The 19472-nt window shown below is 45.3% G+C and overlaps 1 protein-coding gene across 1 annotated transcript; it reads left to right on the top strand.

The window, feature by feature from the left end:
- The first annotated feature begins 16990 nt into the window (after positions 1 to 16990).
- LOC143432406 (uncharacterized) lies at positions 16991 to 17803 on the top strand. Its single transcript, XM_076909093.1, has 2 exons — positions 16991 to 17107; positions 17204 to 17803. Exons 1-2 carry the CDS (start codon positions 16991 to 16993, stop codon positions 17801 to 17803), a joined length of 717 nt encoding a protein of 238 aa, XP_076765208.1.
- The last annotated feature ends 1669 nt before the right edge of the window (positions 17804 to 19472 follow it).

Raw genomic sequence — 19472 nt, 5'->3', positions numbered from 1 at the left:
ACGTAGACATCTGCAAACGCTATTTCCTAGCATGCAACTGTCGCATTCACATTCATTTGAAGTGCATGCGAGGTATACATGACACTTCGCAATGAATATTATATATTATCATGAAACATAGATATGAGATGCCATATCGCGAATTAGCAAGCTTTATAAATCTATTGCTTCGACACGTAGACATCTGCAATGGCTATTTCCTAGCAAGGAAGTGTCGCATTTACATTCATTTGAAGTACAGACGAGATATACATAACCTGCACAATGAATATTATATCTTATCATGAATCATAGAAATGAGATGCTATATGGCGATTTAAGAAGCATTAGAACTCTATTGCTTCGATACGTCGACATCTGCAAACGCTATTTCCTAGCACGGAAGTGTCGCATTTACATTCATTTGAAGTGTATACGAGGTATACATAACACTTCGCAATGAATATTGTATCTTATCGTGAAACGTAGGAATGAGATGCGGTATCTCGTTTTAAGAAGCATTAGAAATGTACTGCTTCGATACGTAGACATCTGCAAACACTATTTCCTTGCGAGGAAGTGTCGCACTTACATTCATTTGAAGTGAATGAGAGGTATACATAACACTACACAATGACTATTATATCTTATCATGAAACATAGAAGTGCGATGCGATTTCGCTTTAAAAGAAGCATTAGAATTCTACTGCTACGATACGTAGACATCTGCAAACGCCATTTCCTAGCAAGAAAGTGTCGCATTTACATTCTTTTGAGGAGTATACGAGATATACATAACACTGTACAATGAATATTATATCTTATCATGAAACATAGAAATGAGATGCGATATCGCGTTTTAAGAAGCATTAGCACTCTATTGCTACTATACGTAGACATCTGCAAATCTATTTCCTAGCAAGGAAGTGTCGCATTTGCATTCCTTTGAAGTGAATACGAGGTATACATGACACTTTGCAACGAATATAATATCTTATCATGAAACATTGAAATGAGATGCGATATCGCGATTTAGGAAGCATTAGAAATCTATTGCTTCAATACGTAGGCACTTGCAAACGATTTTTCCTAGGAAGGAAGTGTCGCATTTACATTCTTTTGAAGCGAATACGAGGTATACATAAGACTGTACAGTGAATATTATATCTTATCACGATACGCAGGATTGAGATGAGATATCGATTTTTAAGATGCATTGGAACTCAATTGCTTGTGTACGTAGGTATCTGGAAAAGCTATTTCCCAGAAAGGAAGTGTCGCATTTACATTCAATTGAAGTGTAGGCGTGGAATACACAACACTTCGCAATGAATATTATATCTTATCATGAGACATAGGAATGAGATGCGATATCGCGTTTTAAGAAGCATTGGAACCCTATTGCTACGATACGTAGACATCTGGAAACGTAATTTCCTAGCAAGGAAGTGTCGCATTTACATTCTTTTGTAGTGAATACGAGGTGTACATAACACTGCACAATGAGTATTATATCTTATCACGAAACATAGAAATCAGATGCGATATCGCATTTTGGGAAGCTTTAGAACAGTATTGCTACGATACGTAGACATCTACAAACTCTATTTCCTAGCACGGAAGTGTCGCATATACATTTTTTTGAAGTGTCACGTCCTGAAGTCGCGAAAGCGCTCGTCACGTGGACACTTTCCGTAGCCGTTCCCGAAATCGACGTGAATTGCGCAGAGCTGGGTTCGTCGGCGGACAAGACTCGATTTACTGGGTACAAAGACGTGCAACTCACCTTTCGATGCTCCAGGCGTCGTAGCTCTCCTCATTCTCGTAGCCTGGAGTGGAATCCTCCCTCGCATATGTGTGACGTCGCATCCCCGTTCCGTGGCGGCGAGTATGGGGGTTGCCAGCGTGTAGGGGATCCGGATGCTGGAGGAGATGCGGATGCTGATCTGTGGCCGTCGAGGTTGGCGGGCGATGTCTGAGGGTGGCAGGCGGTACGCCTGACGTCACAAAATGCGACAATTTGCTAGGAAGTAGCGTTAGCAGATATCTACGTATCGAAGCAATAGGGATCTAATGCTTCTTAAATCGCCATATCGCTTCTCATTTCTATGTTTCATGATAATATATAATATTCACTGCGAAGTCATGTATACCTTGCATACACTTCATATGAATGTAAATGCGACACTTCCTTGCTAGGAAATAGCCATTGCAGATGCCTACGTATCGAAGCAGTAGAATTAAAATGCTTCTTAAATCGCCAATTTGCATCTCATTTCTATGTTTCATGATAAGATATAATGTCGTTGTGGAGTGTTATGTATACCTCGGCTACACATCAAATGAATGTAAATTGCGACACTTCCTTGCTATTAAATAGCGTTTGCGGATGTCTAAGTATCGAAGCAATAGAGTTCTAGTGCTTCTTAAATCACGATATTGCATCTCATTTCTATGATTCCTGATAAGATAAAATATTCATTGCGAAGTGTCATGTATACCTCGCATACACTTCAAAAGAATGTAAATGCGACACTTCCTTACTAGGAAGTAGCGTTTGCAGATGTCTACGTATCGAAGCAATAGAATTCTAATGCTTCATAAATCGCCATATCGCACCACATTTCTATGTTTCATGATAGGATATAATATTCATTGTGCAGTGTTATGTATACCTCGTATTCACTCCAAAAGAATGTAAACGCGACACTTCCTTGCCAGGAAATAGCGTTTGCAGATGTCTACGTATAATAGCATTAGAGTTCTAATGCTTCTCAAAACCCGATATCGCTACTCATTACTATGTTTCATGATAATATATGATACTCATTGTGGAGTGTTACGTATACCTCGTATTCACTTCAAAGGATAGTAAATGCGACACTTCCTTGCTAGGAAATAGCGTTTGCAGATGTCTACGTATCGAAGCAATAGTGTTCTAATGCTTCTTAAATCGCCATATTGCACCTCATTCCTATGTTTCATGATATGATATAATATTCATTGTGGAGTGTTATGTATACCTCGTATTCACTTCAAAAGTATGTAAATGCGACACTTCCTTGCTAGGAAGTAGCTTTGCACATGTCTACGTATCGAAGCAATAGGGATTTAATGCTTCTTAAATAGCCATATCGCTTCTCATTTCTATGCTTCATAATAATATATAATATTCACTGCGAAGTGTCATGTATACCTCGCATACACTTAATACAAAGGAAAATGCGACACTTCCTTGCTAGGAAAAAGCGTTTGCAGATGTCTACGTATCGAAGCAATAGTGTTCTAATGCTTCTTAAATCGCGATATCGCATCTCATTTCTAAGTTTCATGATAAGATATAATATTCATTGTGCAGTGTTATGTATACCTCGTATTCACCTCAAAAGAATGTAAATGCGATTCTTCCTTGCTAGGAAATAGCGTTTGCAGATCTCTACGTATCGAAGCAATAGATATCTAAAGCTTGCTAATTTGCGTTATCGCGTCTCATATCTGTGTTTCATGATAATTTATAATATTCATTGCGAAGTGTCATGTATACCTCGCATACACTTCAAATGAATGTGAATGCGACAGTACCTTGCTAGGAAATAGTGTTTGCAGATATCTACGTATCGAAGCAATAGGGATCTAATGCTTCTTAAATCGCCATATCGCTTCTCATTTCTATGTCTCATGATAATATATAATATTCACTGCGAAGTGTCATGTATACGTCGCATACACTTCAAGTGATTGTAAATGCGACACTTCCTTGCTAGGAAGTAGCGTTTGCAGATGTCTGCGTGTCGAAGCAATAGGGATCTAATGCTTCTTAAATCGCCATATCGCTTCTCATTTCTATGTTTCATGATAATATATAATATTCACAGCGAAGTGTCATGTATACCTCGCATGCACTTCAAATGAATGTAAATGCGACACTACCTTGCTAGGAAATAGCGTTTGCAGATGTCTACGTATCGAAGCAATAGAGTTCTAATGCTTCTTAAATCGCCTTATTGCATCTCATCTCTATGTTTCATGATAAGATATATTATTCATTGTGGAGTGTTATGTATGCCTTGTATTCACTTCAAAAGAATGTAAACGCGACACTTCCTTGCCAGGAAATAGCGTTTGCAGATGTCTACGTATCGAAGCAATAGAGTACTAAAGCTTGTTAATTCGCGATATCGCATTTCATTCCTATGTTTCATGATAATATATAATACTCATTGCGAAGTGTCATGTATACCTCGCATACACTTCAAATGAATGTAAATGCGACACTTCCTTGCTAGGAAATAGCGTTTGCAGATGTCTACGTATCGAAGCAAAGGAGTCCTAATGCTTCTTATATCGTCATACCGCTTCTGATACCTACGCTTCTTGATAAGATATAATATTCATTGCGAAGTGCCATGTGTGCCACGTATTCCTTTCAAAACAATGTAAATGCGACACTTCCTTGCTAGGAAATAGCGTTTGCTGGTATCTACGTATCGTAGCAATAGAGTTCTAGTACTTCTTAAAAAGCGAAATCGCTCCTCATTTCTATGTTTCATGATAAGATATAATATTCATTGCGGAGTGTTATGTATACCTCGTGTTCACTTCAAAAGATTGTAAATGCGACACTTCGTTGCTAGGAAAAAGCGTTTGCAGATGTCTACGTATAGAAGCAATGGATTTCTAAAGCTTGCTAATTCGCGATATCGCATCTCATATCTATGTTTCATGATAAGATATAATATTCATTGTGAAGTGTCATGTATACCTCGTATTCCTTTCAAAAGAATGTAAATGCGACACTTCCTTGCCAGGAAGTAGCGTTTGCAGATGTCTACGTATCGAAGCTATAGTGTTCTAAAGCTTCTTAAATAGCGATATCGCATCCCATAACTATGTTTCATAATAGGATATAATATTCATTGTGCAGTGTTATGTATACCTCGTATTCACTTGAAAAAAATGTAAATGCGACACTTCCTTGCTAGGAAGTAGCATTTGCAGATTTCTACGTACCCAAGCAATAGAGTTGTAATGCTTCTTAAATCGTCATATCGCATCTCATATCTACGTTTCATGATAAGATATAATGTTCATTGCGAAGTGTCATGTACAACTCGCATACACTTCAAATGAATGTAAATGCGACACTTCCTACCTAGGAAATAGCGTTTGCAGATGTCTACGTAACGAAGCAATAGAGTTCTAATGCTTCTTAAATCGCGATATCACATTTTATTTCTATGTTTCATAATAAGATATAGTATTGCTTGTGCAGTGTTATGTATACCTCGTATTCACTTCAAAATAATATAAATGCGGCACTTCCTTGCTAGGAAATAGCGATTGCAGATTTCTACGTATCGTTGCAATGGAGTTCTAATGCTTCTCAAAAAGCGATATCGCATCTCATTTCTATGTTTCATGATAAGATATAATATTCATTGCGAAGTGTCATGTGTACCTCGTATTCACTTCAAAAGAATGTAAATGCGACACTTCCTTGCCAGGAAATAGCGTTTGCAGATGTCTACGTATCGAAGCAATAGTGTTCTAATGCTTCTTAAATCGCGATATCGCATCTCATTTCCATGTTTCATGATAAGATATAATATTCATAGCGAAATGTCGTGTATATCTCGTATTCACTTCAAAAGAATGTAAATGCGACTATTCCTTGCTAGGAAATAGCGTTTGCAGATGCCTACGTATCGTAGCAATAGAGTTCTAATATTTCTTAAATCGCGATATCGCATCTCATTACTATGTTTCGTGATAAGATATAATATTCAATTCGAAGTGTCACGTACTCCACGTATTCACTCCAAAAGAATGCAAATGCGACACTTCCATGCTAGGAAAAAGCGTTTGCAGATGACTACGTATCGTAGCAATAGAGTTCTAATGCTTCTTAGAACGAGATGTCGCATCTCATTTCAATGTTTCACGATAAGATATAATATTCATTGCGAAGTGTTATGTATTCCTCGACTACACTTCAAATGAATGTAAATGCGACACTTCCTTTCTAGGAAATAGCGCTTGCAGATGTCTACGTATCGTAGCAATAGCGTTCTAGTGCTTCTCAAAACGCGACATCCCATCACATTACTTTGTTTCTTGATAAGATATAATATTCATTGCGAAGTGACATGTATACCTCGTACTCTATTCAAATGAATGTAATTGCGACACTTCCTTGCTAGGAAGTAGCGTTTGCAGATGTTTACGTATCGAAGCAATATAATGCGTAGTTCGCCACTTCGCATTAGATTTCTATGTTTCATGATAAGATATATAACTTATTGCGAAATGTGACTTACACCCCGCATTCACTTCAAAAGAAAGTAAATGCGACACTTCCTTGCTAGGAAATAGCGTTTGCAGATGTCTACGTATCGAAGCAATGGAGTTCTAATGCTTCTTAAAACGCGATATCGCATCTCATTTCTATGTTTCATGATAAGATATAATGTTCATTGCGAAGTGTCACGTATACCTCGCATACGCTTCAAATGAATGTAAATGCGACACATCCCTGCTAGAAAATAGCGTTTGCAGATGTCTACGTGTCGCAGAAATGGAGTTCTAATGCTTCTTAAATCGCGATATCGCATATCATTTCTATGTTTCGTGATAAGATATGAAATTCATTGCGAAGTGTCATGTATACCTCGTATACACTTCAAATGAATGTAAATGCGACATTTCCTTGCTAGGAAAAAGCGTTTGCAGATGACTACGTATCGTAGCAATAGAGTTCTAATGCTTCTTAGAACGAGATGTCGCATCTCATTTCAATGTTTCACGATAAGATATAATATTCATTGCGAAGTGTTATGTATTCCTCGACTACACTTCAAATGAATGTAAATGCGACACTTCCTTTCTAGGAAATAGCGCTTGCAGATGTCTACGTATCGTAGCAATAGCGTTCTAGTGCTTCTCAAAACGCGACATCCCATCACATTACTTTGTGTCTTGATAAGATATAATATTCATTGCGAAGTGACATGTATACCTCGTACTCTATTCAAATGAATGTAATTGCGACACTTCCTTGCTAGGAAGTAGCGTTTGCAGATGTTTACGTATCGAAGCAATAGAGTTCTAATGCTTAGTTCGCCACTTCGCATTAGATTTCTATCTTTCATGATAAGATATATAACTTATTGCGAAATGTGGCTTACACCCCGCATTCACTTCAAAAGAAAGTAAATGCGACACTTCCTTGCTAGGAAATAGCGTTTGCAGATGTCTACGTATCGAAGCAATAGAGTTCTAATGCTTCTTAAAACGCGATATCGCATCTCATTTCTATGTTTCATGATAAGATATAATATTCATTGCGAAGTGTCACGTATACCTCGCATACACTTCAAATGAATGTAAATGCGACACATCCTTGCTAGAAAATAGAGTTTGCAGATGTCTACGTGTCGCAGAAATGGAGTTCTAATACTTCTTAAATCGCGATATCGCATATCATTTCTATGTTTCGTGATAAGATATGAAATTCATTGCGAAGTGTCATGTATACCTCGTATACACTTCAAATGAATGTAAATGCGACATTTCCTTGCTAGGAAATAGCGTTTGCAGATGTCTCCGTATCGACGCAATAGAGGTCTAATGCTTCTTAAAACGCGATATCGCATCTCACTGCTATGTTTCATGATACGATATAATATTCATAGCGAAGTGTCATGTATATCTCGTATTCACTTCAAAGAATGTAAATGCGACTATTGCTTCCTAGGAAATAGCGTTTGCAGATGTCTACGTGTCGTAGCAATAGGGTTCTAATATTTCTTAAATCGCGATATCGCATCTCATTTCTATGTTTCATGATAAGTTATAATATTCATTGCGAAATGTCACTTATACCTCGTATTCATTTCAAAAGAATGTAAATGTGACACTTCCTTGATAGTACATATCGTTTCCATATACCTACGTATCAATCCAATAGTGTTCTTATGCTTCTTATAACGAGATGTCGCAGCGTATTTCTATGTTTTACGATAAGATATAATGTTCATTGCGAAGTGCCTTGTATACCTCGTATTCACTTCAAAAGAATGTAGATATGACACTTCCATGCTAGGAAATAGCGTTTGCAGATCTACGTATCGTAGCAATAGAATTCTAATGCTTCTTAACATTAGAAGGCCTCGCATTGAATATTATAATATTAAAATATAAATATTAATTTACATTCTTTTGAAGTGAATACGAGGTACACATGACACACCACAATGAATATTATATCTTATCACGAAACATCGAAATGAGATGCGATATCGCGATATAAGAAGCATTAGAACCCTATAGCTTCGATACGTAGACATCTGGAACCGCTATATCCTAGCGAGGAAGTGTCGCATTTACATTCTTTTGAAGCGAATACGAGGTACACATAACACTGCACAATGAATATTATATCTTATCATGAAACATAGAAATCTGATGCAATATCGCGATTTAAAAACATTAGATCTATATTGCTACGATGCGTAGACATCTGAAAACGCTATTTCCTAGCAAGGAAGTGTCGCATTTACATTCTTTTGAAGTGAATACGAGGTATATCTACGTCTCCACAATGAATATTATATATTATCATGAAACATAGAAATGAGATGCGATATCGCGTCTTGTGAAGCAGTAGAACTCTATTGCTTCGATACGTAGACTTCTGCAAACGCTACTTCCTAGCAAGGAAGTGTCGCATTTACTTTCTTTTGAAGTGAATACGAGGTATACATAACACTCCCCAATGAATATTATATCTGATCACGAAACATAGAAATGAGATTCCATTTCTCGCTTTAAAAAGCATTAGAACTCTATAGCTTCGATACGTAGACATCTGCAAACGCTATATCCTAGCAAGGAAGTGTCTGATTTACATTCATTTGAAGAGTATGCGAAGAATAAGCGACACTTCGCAATGAATATTATATCTTACCATTAAACGTAGAAATAAGATGCGGTATCCCGTTTTAAGAAGTATGAGAACCCTATTGCTTCGATACGGAGACATCTGCAAACGCTATTTCCTAGCAAGGAAGTGTCGCATTTACATTCTTTTAAAGCGAATACGAGGTATACATGACACCTCGCAATGAATATTATATCTTATCATGAAACATACAAATGAGATGCGATATCGCGTTTTAGAGAAGCATTAGAACTCTAGTGCCACGAAACGTAGACATCTGCGAACACCATTTCCTAGCAAGGAAGTGTCGCATATACTTTCATTTGAAGTGTTTTCGAGGTATACTTGACACTTCGCAATGAATATTATATCTTATCATGAAACATAGATATGAGATGCGTTATCGCGTTTTGAGAAGCATTAGAACTCTAATGCTACGATACGTAGACATCTGAAAATCTATTTCCTAGCATGGAAGCGTCGCAATTACATTCTTTTGAAGTGAATACGAGGTATGCATGACACATCGCAATGAATATTATATCTTATCATGAAATATAGAAATGAGGTGCGATATCGCGTTTTGAGTAGCATTAGAACGCAATTGCTACGATACGTACACATCTGCAAGCGCAATTTGCTAGCAAGGAAGTGTCGCATTTACATTCTTTTGAGGTGAATACGAGGTATACATAACACTCCATAATGAATATTATATCTTATCACGAAACATAGAAATGGGATGCGATATCCCTTCTTAAGAAGCATTAGAACTCCATTGCTTCGATACGTAGACAGCTGCAAACGCTATTTCCCAGCAGGGAAGTTTCGCATTTACATTCTCTCTAAGTGTAGACGATATATACATAACACTTCGCAATGAATACTATATCTCATCATGAAACATAGAAATGAGGTGCGATATCTCGTATTAAGAAGCATTAGAACCCTATTGCTTGGATACCACGACATCTGGAAACACTATTCCCTAGAAAGGAAGTGTCGCAATTACATTCTTTTGATGTGAATACGAGGTACACAAGACACTTCGCGATGAATATTATATCTTATCATGAAACATATAAATGAGACGCGATATCGCGATTTAAGAAGCATTAGAACTCTATTGCTACGATACATAGACATCGGCAAAAGCTATTTCCTTGCAAAGAAGTGTCGCATTTACATTCTTTTGATGTGAATACGAGGTACACATAACACTCCACAATGAATATTATATCTTATCACGAAACATCGAAATGAGATGCGATATCGTGATTTAGGAAGCATTAGAACCCTATAGCTTCGATACGTAGACATCTGGAACCGCTATATCCTAGCGAGGAAGTGTCGCATTTACATTCTATTGAAGTGAATACGATCTATACATGACACTCCGCATTGAGTATTATATCTTATCAAGAAACATAGAAATGAGATGCAATAAGCGTTTTATGAAGCATAAGAACTCTATTGCCTCGATACGTATACATCTGCAAACGCTACTTCCTAGCAAGGAAGTGTCGCATTTACATTCTTTTGAAGCGAATACGAGGTACACATAACACTGCACAATGAATATTATATCTTATCATGAAACATAGAAATCTGATGCGATATCGCGATTTAAAAACATTAGATCTATATTGCTACGATACGTAGACATCTGAAAACGCTATTTCCTAGCAAGGAAGTGTCGCATTTACATTCTTTTGAAGTGAATACGAGGTATATCTACGTCTCCACAATGAATATTATATCTTATCATGAAACATAGAAGTGAGATGCGATATCGCGTCTTGTAAAGCAGTAGAACTCTATTGCTTCGATACGTAGACTTCTGCAAACGCTACTTCCTAGCAAGGAAGTGTCGCATTTACTTTCTTTTGATGTGAATACGAGGTATACATAACACTCCCCAATGAATATTATATCTTATCAGGAAACATCGAAATGAGATGCGACATCGCGATTTAAGAAGCATTAGAACTCTATTGCTTCGGTACGTAGACATCTGGAAACGCTATTTCCTAGCAAGGAAGTGTCGCATTTACATTCTTTTGAAGTGAATACGAGATATACATGTCACTTCGCAATGAATATTATCTCTTATCATGAAACATAGAAGTGAGATGCGATGTCGCGTTTTAGGAAGCATTAGAACTCTATTGCTACGATACGTAGACATCTACAAACGCTATTTCCTAGCAAGGAAGTGTTGCATTTACATTCATTTGAAGTGTGGACGGTGTATACATACCACTTCGCAATGAATATTATATCTTATCATGAAACAGAAATGGGATGCGATATCGCGTTTGAAGAAGCATTAGAACTCTATTGCTTCGATACGTAGACCTGTGGAAACTGTCTATTGCAGGTCCTAGCAGGTGATGCTGGTGATGGGGGTCAGCTGATAGGCTGATGCAGGCGTTTGCCGGCGACGGCGTTACGGTGTCCAGGCCGAGTAAGCGGCGAATCACCGCGTGCTCGGCCTGGACGAGTCGGTCACCCCTGCTGAGGTGGCCGAGGCAATTGCCGGCACCGGAGGATGCCGAGTGGAAGACCTGAAGACTGGAATAATCCGGTCTTCACCTAGAGGGCTCGGCACCCTTTGGGTGCAGTGCCCCCTGGCAGCGGCCAAGAAAGTGGTCGCTGCCGGCCGCATTCGGGTGGGTTGAGCTAATGCCCGCGTTATGGTTTTAAAACTCCGCCCGGAGCAGTGCTACCGCTGCTGGGAGCTGGGTCATGTCCAGCAGCGGTGCAGTGCGAAGGTGGTTCGGTCTCACCTGTGTTACAGGTGTGGTGAGACCGGCCACCAGGCGGGCCTTTGCACCGCGGCCGCCCCTGTCTGCCTCATTTATAAGGTGGCAGGGCGGCCCGCGGACCACAGAACGGGGGGCAAGTCGTGCTCCCCGCCTAAGTCCCGCCGAAGCGGCAAGGGTGCGCAGCCGTCGTCGGCTGCGCTGGAGGTAGTAAAGCCTGGAGAAAAGAAGATCAAGGTTCTCAGTGTCCATTGAGGGGGTGGTGAAGCTGCACCACCCTCCAACGTGGGACGTTCCAGCGGGGGTGGTGCAACCGCATCACCCTCCATCGCGGGATGTTCCAGCGGGGGTGGTGAATCAGCATCACCCTCCATCGCGGGATGTTCCGGCGGGGGTGGTGCGACCGCATCACCCCCCAACGTGGCAGGATCCAGCGGGTGTTGGTGCGGCCGCATCATCCTCCAACGTGGGAGTATTTGCATTTATGGAGACTGGGGATAAGTTTGAGCGGGCTGATGAACCCTCTCACACGGATGATGTTGGCCGGGAGGAGGCCATGGACACGGCCTAACGTTCACGCCTCCTCACGGTCACATCATCCAGACCAATTTCGGCCATGCCATCGCAGCACAGGACCTAATGGTTCAAGGTCTCTGCGGTGGCATGGTTGAGTTGGTCGTCGCTGCGGAGCCGTATCGGGTCCATGGTCCTAGCCACCGGCAGGGACTTGGGGAGGACCATCCGTCGAGCGGAAGTCGCCGTTGCGGCCATCGCCTTGCGGATTCGGAGCATGGGGTTGAAGTTGTCCCCTCAGAAGACGGAAATCGTCTGTTTCCGTCCTCGTAATCGGGTCGTCCGACGTCCAGGTGGCCCAATATATTAAATATCTTGGTGTCTACCTGGACGCCTCCTGGAGTTTCGTCCCGCATTTCGTCCGCTTGACCGCCAGGTTGGGCAAACTTACGACTCATTTGAGTCGCATTATGCCCAACCTTTGCGGTCCGGACGAGCGGGTGCGCCGCCTCTATTGTGGGGTTATTAAGAGCGTGGCACTGTACGGTACCCCTGTTTGGGCTGACGCTTTGTCAGCGAGTCGGAGAAACATCACACTTCTACAGTGTCCTACGAGGCGGCCACCACCCTGGCGGGTTTACCACCTCTGGAGTACCTGGCGCTCGAAGACGCCTACGTTTACAGGCGTCTTCGTCTCGAGCGTCAGGACTCTACCCCGCCAGGGGAGACAATATGTCGGGACGAGCTAAGGCTCCAGGTCCGGCGGTCCACAATGTTCAAATAGCGGGAGGTCTTGTCCCGTCACAGCGACCATTGGACCGTCGGGGCGGTCCTGCCCATCCTGGATAGATGGGTGGATCGTAGCAGCGGACGGCTCACATTCCGAGCCACACAGGTGCTGACCGGACATGGTTGTTTCGGTCAGTACCTGTGCCGAATCGGACGCGAGGCAACCCCGCGGTGCCACCATTGTGGCGCCGCGGAGGACTCGGCGCGGCACACTCTCCAGGAGTGTCCAGCCTGGGAGGTGCCGCGTCGGGTGTTAGCGGCGAAGGTGTGTCCGGACCTCTCGTTGCGGAGTATCCTTTCGGGGATGCTTGGTTGCGGGAGCGTCTGGCAGGCCATGATCTCCTTTTGCGAGGAGGTCATGGTCGCGAAGGAGGCCGCCGAGCGGGTTCGGGAACAATCCATGCCAGCTCGACGTCGCCTACGGGTAGGGCGTCGTAGACGTTTGCCCCGTTCCTCCTCGGGGGGGGGGGGGGGGGGGGCGGCTTCCACCTTCGGGTGTAAGTCACTTCTAGGAACCCTTCGGGGGGAGGGACTTCGCCACCTTCGCCGCGCCTGCGGGCCACGATGGTGGCCGTTACGCCTCAGGGGCCACGACTCGGCATTTGTCGGGTCGTGGTATCGGGTTTGACGCACCCGGGGCACTCAGTCACACCGGGCCAAGCCTGGCCCGAGGCGTCGACGACGCCCGTGCGGGCTGGACCATTTAGAGAGGCTTCCTTCGCCCCTTTCGAGCGAATTTTAGCACACACAGTGCCGATGAACATTTAATAGTGTTCATTTAAACATTGTTTCAACCTCACGCGGGGAAGAAACAACAAAAAAGGAAGAAAACGCTCGTTGAACGCGGACGGAGGTGGCGCCACCCCGAGTTCAGCGGAGGGAACCACGCGGCAACGGTAAGTTCTAGAACTTTCTAGAAATTCTGACCGAGTGCAGCGTGTGTGTGTGTGTGTGAGAGAGAGAGAGAGAGAGAGAGAAAGAGAGAAAGGAAGCGCAGTGTGCGAGAGAGAGAGAGTGAGCCGGTCGGTCCGAGAGTGAGAGAGACTCGGATTTATACGGCCGGCCGTGCGCTAAACAAAGACGATACGTGCTTGTGTGTGCGCGAGCGATAATACACTAAGTGCGAACTATCCGGTGGAAAGTGCGGTTTTTCCACACGGGAGCGATCGATAGTGCGCGGATTGATTTTCTCTCGGGAGAAGTATCCGTGTGCGCGACCGTTCTCGCGTAATTCAAAACGCGCGACGCCTTGCTTGGCGCGCCAAGCATGGCCTCGCTCAGTTACGCGACCGCGGCGAGTGAGGGGGAGAGGACAGGCCCCAGTGGCCCTGTTATAGATGCAGATGGATGGATCCACCCCCGGGACTACCAGGAGATGAAGCAGGAGAGGACACCTCTCCCACTACGTACAAAGACGAAGCGACGCATCTCCCAGGATTCGGGAGAGGAGACCGATACGTCGGTGACGTCCATCCTGACAGTCTCATCAGGAACGTCATCCCGATCATCGGCGAAGAGGGGGCGACCCCCCACAACGGGGGAGTACATCGGCCTAGCCGAGGCCAAAAGAGCCGTTAGGCTTGAAATTGAGAAAGAGGCAGAGATAGCTCTGGAGAGAGAGCTTCTCTATGGCGAGTGCGTCCCGCCGCCCTCTGGAAGATCGACAAACCCTATTCCTCCGCAGGAGGAATACGATGAAGAGGCGAGAAGAATGCCCACCCCGGATTTAGCGGTTGGCGCGTTAAAAGCCGCAAACCAGGTGGAGACGGCGGCCGCGAAATCGTCCCAATTGAACGGGACGATCAAGCGGCAAATGCGGATCGCCGCGCGTATACTATGCGGAGCGACGACTGAAGTGGTGCAGCGTGCAAAGCGCCCATTACGAAGCGATGACACGGAGTCGGATGTATATCGGATTCGTCTCCAGGAAATAGAGGAGGAGAATACGCGGCTGAGAGAGCGCCCCGCCGCGTTGGAAGAACCATTGTCGAGAAGATCCTCCTCGCCGATCGCAGCAAGGAAGTCACCGCGAAAGGACGCAGACTTGAGCGTCCTTATGGAGAAAATCGGTGAGCTGGTGAGCGACCGGCTGAACGATTTCTGGGCGCGAGCGGAAGCCCGATTCGCGCCCAAAGAGACGACTCTCCCGCCAACGGAGTCGACGGACATCTCCTGCGGGGAAAGCTCCGCATCTCAAGGAGCCGCACGGGAGAAGAAAGCTGGAAAAACGGCGGAAAAATCGAAGAAAACGCTCCCGCCAGCAAACAGGAGCGACGAGGCGGCGGCAAGAAAACAAACCGCGCGCCAAGAAACTTCCTCCATCCAGAAGAGGATGGAGAAGATTCAAGAAGACCAGGTCGCCAGGGAGGCGGCCCAAAGCGCTGGAAAATCCGCAACTAGTATCAATGTTGCGGATAACACCGCTAAAGAAACGCCGTGGACTCAAGTCCTCGGCAGAAAGGCCAAAAAGGCCGATAATACGAAGAAAGACGCGCCGAAGAAAGTGGAGGCGCCTGTACAAGGCGGCAAAAACACGCAAAAGGCACAGGAAGACAAACATCAAAAGAAGGAAGTAAAAATGCCGAAGAATCCTTCGACGGCCACCGTGACGCTTGCCCTTCCGCAAGGGAGCGCCAGCACATACGCGGACGTTATGGCGACGGCCAAAAGGCTGATTAGCCTGAAGGACATCGGAATCGACGAAGTAAGGGCGAGGAAAGCCCTCACAGGAGCCCTCATTCTGGAAGTGACGGGAGAGGGCCGAGACGGAAAAGCGGACGCGCTGCCCGCCAAATTACGCTGGATTTTCACCCCCGAGGAGGTGAAAATCACACTACCGCTGAAGCGAGTCGGCATGCGAGTGTATCGCATCGAAGACTCGCTGACGACAAACGAAGTCGTGGAGGCGATTGCCGCAGGAGGAGGCTGCCGAAAAGAAGACATCCGCGCCGGGCGGAAGAAAATCGGCTACACAGGTCTGGGACACCTTATAATGGAATGTCCCATTGCCGCGGCAAAGAAAATAACCGACGGAAAGCTCAAGATTGGCTGGACCTCGGTGAAAGTGGGGGCGTTGGAAAAACGCCAATTAATTTGTTTTAAATGCTGAGAGGTAGGGCACGTACTTGCTAACCAATTGTTAATCTCGCCCCAGGACGGGGTCCGATTTGCCACCTCACCCATACGGGTACAAGCACAGTAGAACAGCCCTCTACCAATCAGTTACGCCATGTCACTGAAAGGGGGGATGGAAAAATCCAGATGTGCCGCGGCGCCTTTCCCAGCGGGCGAGTCCTTCAGCTACTCCGTCGGAGAGGACGAATCCTAACCGCCGGAGTACCCACGGGGAACCTCAGGGAAACGAACTCGCTACGTGTACGCGAACACGCTCACTCTGACCCTTTTTGAATTATTGTGCATCAGTTTGGCCAAATTTATAGATGCACCAGACTGCCTGCTCAGTCTATTCAATTTTACTGTACGAATGGATTCGGACTATTTTGGGCAGTCGATAATGCACCAAACCTCCGAGTCCGGGTATAATTCGATAGCCCCAGAGCCCTGTTAGCCACCGGGCAAGCCCGGCGCCCAGGTTCCACCATGAGGAGGTGGGGATGGGTACTTCCTGGACACCCAGGTTCTGGAACCCGCACGTACTTGCTAAATGTACGAAAGCCGAAGACAGGCGCGAGGCCTGTTACAGGTGCGGAGAAACGGGACACCGCTCTGCGGAGTGCAAGGTGAAGACCGCCAACTGCCCTGTATGTAAGGCCGCGGGATGCCAGGCCGACCACAAACTTGGAGGAAAGGCGTGCCAATCGGCACCGTCCGCTAAGAAGACGGGGAAATTGAGAGTTCTCCCTGCAAGACCCGTCGTCGAGAAAAATAAATCCACGACGAAGAAGAAAGTGAAGAAATCTGCGACGGACAAACCCGCGGAAACTAAAAGGAAACTACACAAATGCTCCAAATTAACTTGAATCACGCCGCAAGAGCTCAAGATTTAATGATCGAGAGCCTACAAAGCGGCGTGGTCGAGTTAGTGGTGGCATCCGAGCCGTATTTTATCCACGACAAGCCGTCGTGGATAAGCGATACGGAAGGAAAGGTCGCGATCATCCAGGCGACGCCGACACGCATCCGGCCGATCACGCTCATCGCGCAAGGGCGAGGATTTACCGCCGTTTCGTGGTCCGATTGCGTCGTAATCGAATTGTAGGCGCCGCCGAGCTGGTCGTTGCAAGATTTCGACCAGCTTTTGGATGAAGTGGGAGGGGTGGTAAGACGCCACGCCCACCTACCAACGTTCGTCTTGGGAGATTTGAACGTGCATTCAACGCTCTGGAATTCCTCAAGAACGAATCAACGCGGCCACTCTACGATGGACTGGGCAGCTTCCATTAATTTAAAGTTATTAAATCATGGAGACTCCAGTACGTGCGTGCGTCAACAGGGCGAGAGTGAGGTCGACCTCTCGTTCGCGAACAGCGCCGCAGCTCGTAGAGTTACGAAGTGGATAGTAGATACGGCTGAGACCTTATCAGACTATATTTATATAAGGATCAGCGTATCTAAAATTCAAGAGAGGAGAACAGCGACCAAAAATCAAAATAAATGGTCGCTGAGAAGAATGGACGATGACCTATTTATGGCAGCAACCCTCGTGGCTACCTGGCCGGACGAACCGACCAAAGAGGCCGTAGTCGAGAGCGAAGCGGATTGGTTTACGAGGACAAGCTGCGATAAAGAAGTCGAAAGCACGAGCCTGGGACGGGCTGCTCGAAACTTTGCGCGAGAACCCGTGGGGGCGTCCGTATAAAATCGTAATGAATAAATTACGACCATGGACGCCCCCGTTGACGGAAACAATGGAGACTTCGTTCCTGGAAGGAGTCGTCGACACGCTCTTCACGTCAGAAGATCCAACGTCGGCGACGATCAACAATAATTCAACGATTACATCAAGTATCTCAAGAATTAATGACCCGAACACCTGGTCACGGGAATATGAAGTTTCCAAGGAAGAAATGGCTCGCGCCATCAAAAGAATGATGAAGAAGAACACCGCGCCCGGACCGGATGGAATCCCAGGACGTGCGTGGTCCATGGCTTGCAGCATCCTCGGCTCAAGATTGAGAAAATTATTCTCGACTTGTTTGAAGACCGGGATACTGCCCTCAAGATGGAAAACCGGCAGATTGGTCCTTCTCAAAAAGCCGGGAAAACCAGAAGACTCTCCGTCCGCCTACAGGCCGATAGTCTTGCTCGACGAGGTTGGGAAATTATTCGAAAGAATAGTCCACGACCGACTCGCCGAGCACCTGTCGCGCGTCGGACCGGACCTGGAAGACAACCAGTACGGCTTTCGAGAAGGAAGATCGACAATCGACGCGATACAAAAAGTAAAATGTCTCGCGGAGAATGCGATCAAAGAAGGGGGAGTCGCAGTGGCGATTTCTTTAGATATAAAGAACGCCTTCAACTCCCTCGAGTGGAAAGCGATTCGAAGAGCGCTCGAAGAACACAGGTTTCCACGATACCTGTGGAGGGTCGTGGAAAACTACCTGAGCGAGCGAGCGATAACCTTCGAGAGTCGCAACGGTTTCGTTAAGAAGGAAATAAGCCGCGAGTTCCACAGGGATCTGTTCTCGGTCCCCTTCTGTGGAACATTGGTTACAACGCGGTCTTAAAATCGCCAATGCCGCTAGGAGTTCATCTCACGTGCTATGCGGATGATACTCTGGTATTGGCGATAGAAACGAGCCGGAAGCGTGCAATCTGCCGGGCGGAAATCGCTGTAGCGGCCGTGGTCAAGAAGATGGAAGAACTGGGGCTTCAAATGGCGCCGGAGAAAACGGAAATCCTCTGCTTCGAAGGAAAAAGAAGAGATCCGAGTGGAGGAAATGAAATGGTTACCATCGGTCCAACGCAAGTTAAAGTCGGGAGCGAGATGAGTTATCTCGGAGTGCTCCTCGGCGATAAATGGACGTTCGACAGCCATTTCGCTCGTCAGGTCGTTCGACTGGATGCTGCGGCAAATTATCTGAGCCGCATCATGTCGAATATGAACGGTCCTGACGAGAAAGTCAGAAAACTTTACGCCGCCGTCGTGAAAAGTATCGCTCTCTACGGAACCCCGGTGTGGAGCGACGCACTCTGCAGGGGGGGAAGAAGCCTTCAACTCCTACGAAGTGCGTGGAGAAGAATCGCGATCCGCGTCGTGAGAGGATATCGCACGATATCTTACGACGCGGCAACGCTGTTGGCGGGCCTCGTGCCCCTCGAATACCTGGCGCAAGAAGACCAAACCGCTCCAACGAGAGATGAATTGAGAAAGGAAGCCAGACGCTTCACTTTCTCAAAATGGAAAGAAAAGCTCGCCCCAGCGTCCGCTCACAGGACCGTGGGGGCGATAATTCCCATTCTGGAAAAGTGGGTTGAAGAAAGAAAAGGACAACTGACCTTCAGATCCACGCAGGTACTGATGG

Source organism: Xylocopa sonorina, unplaced genomic scaffold, assembly GCF_050948175.1.
Source record: "Xylocopa sonorina isolate GNS202 unplaced genomic scaffold, iyXylSono1_principal scaffold0162, whole genome shotgun sequence".
In the NCBI taxonomy this organism is placed as follows: domain Eukaryota; kingdom Metazoa; phylum Arthropoda; class Insecta; order Hymenoptera; family Apidae; genus Xylocopa; species Xylocopa sonorina.
The sequence above is the reverse complement of the archived record's forward strand: the minus strand, read 5'-3'. Positions and strand labels throughout refer to the sequence as shown.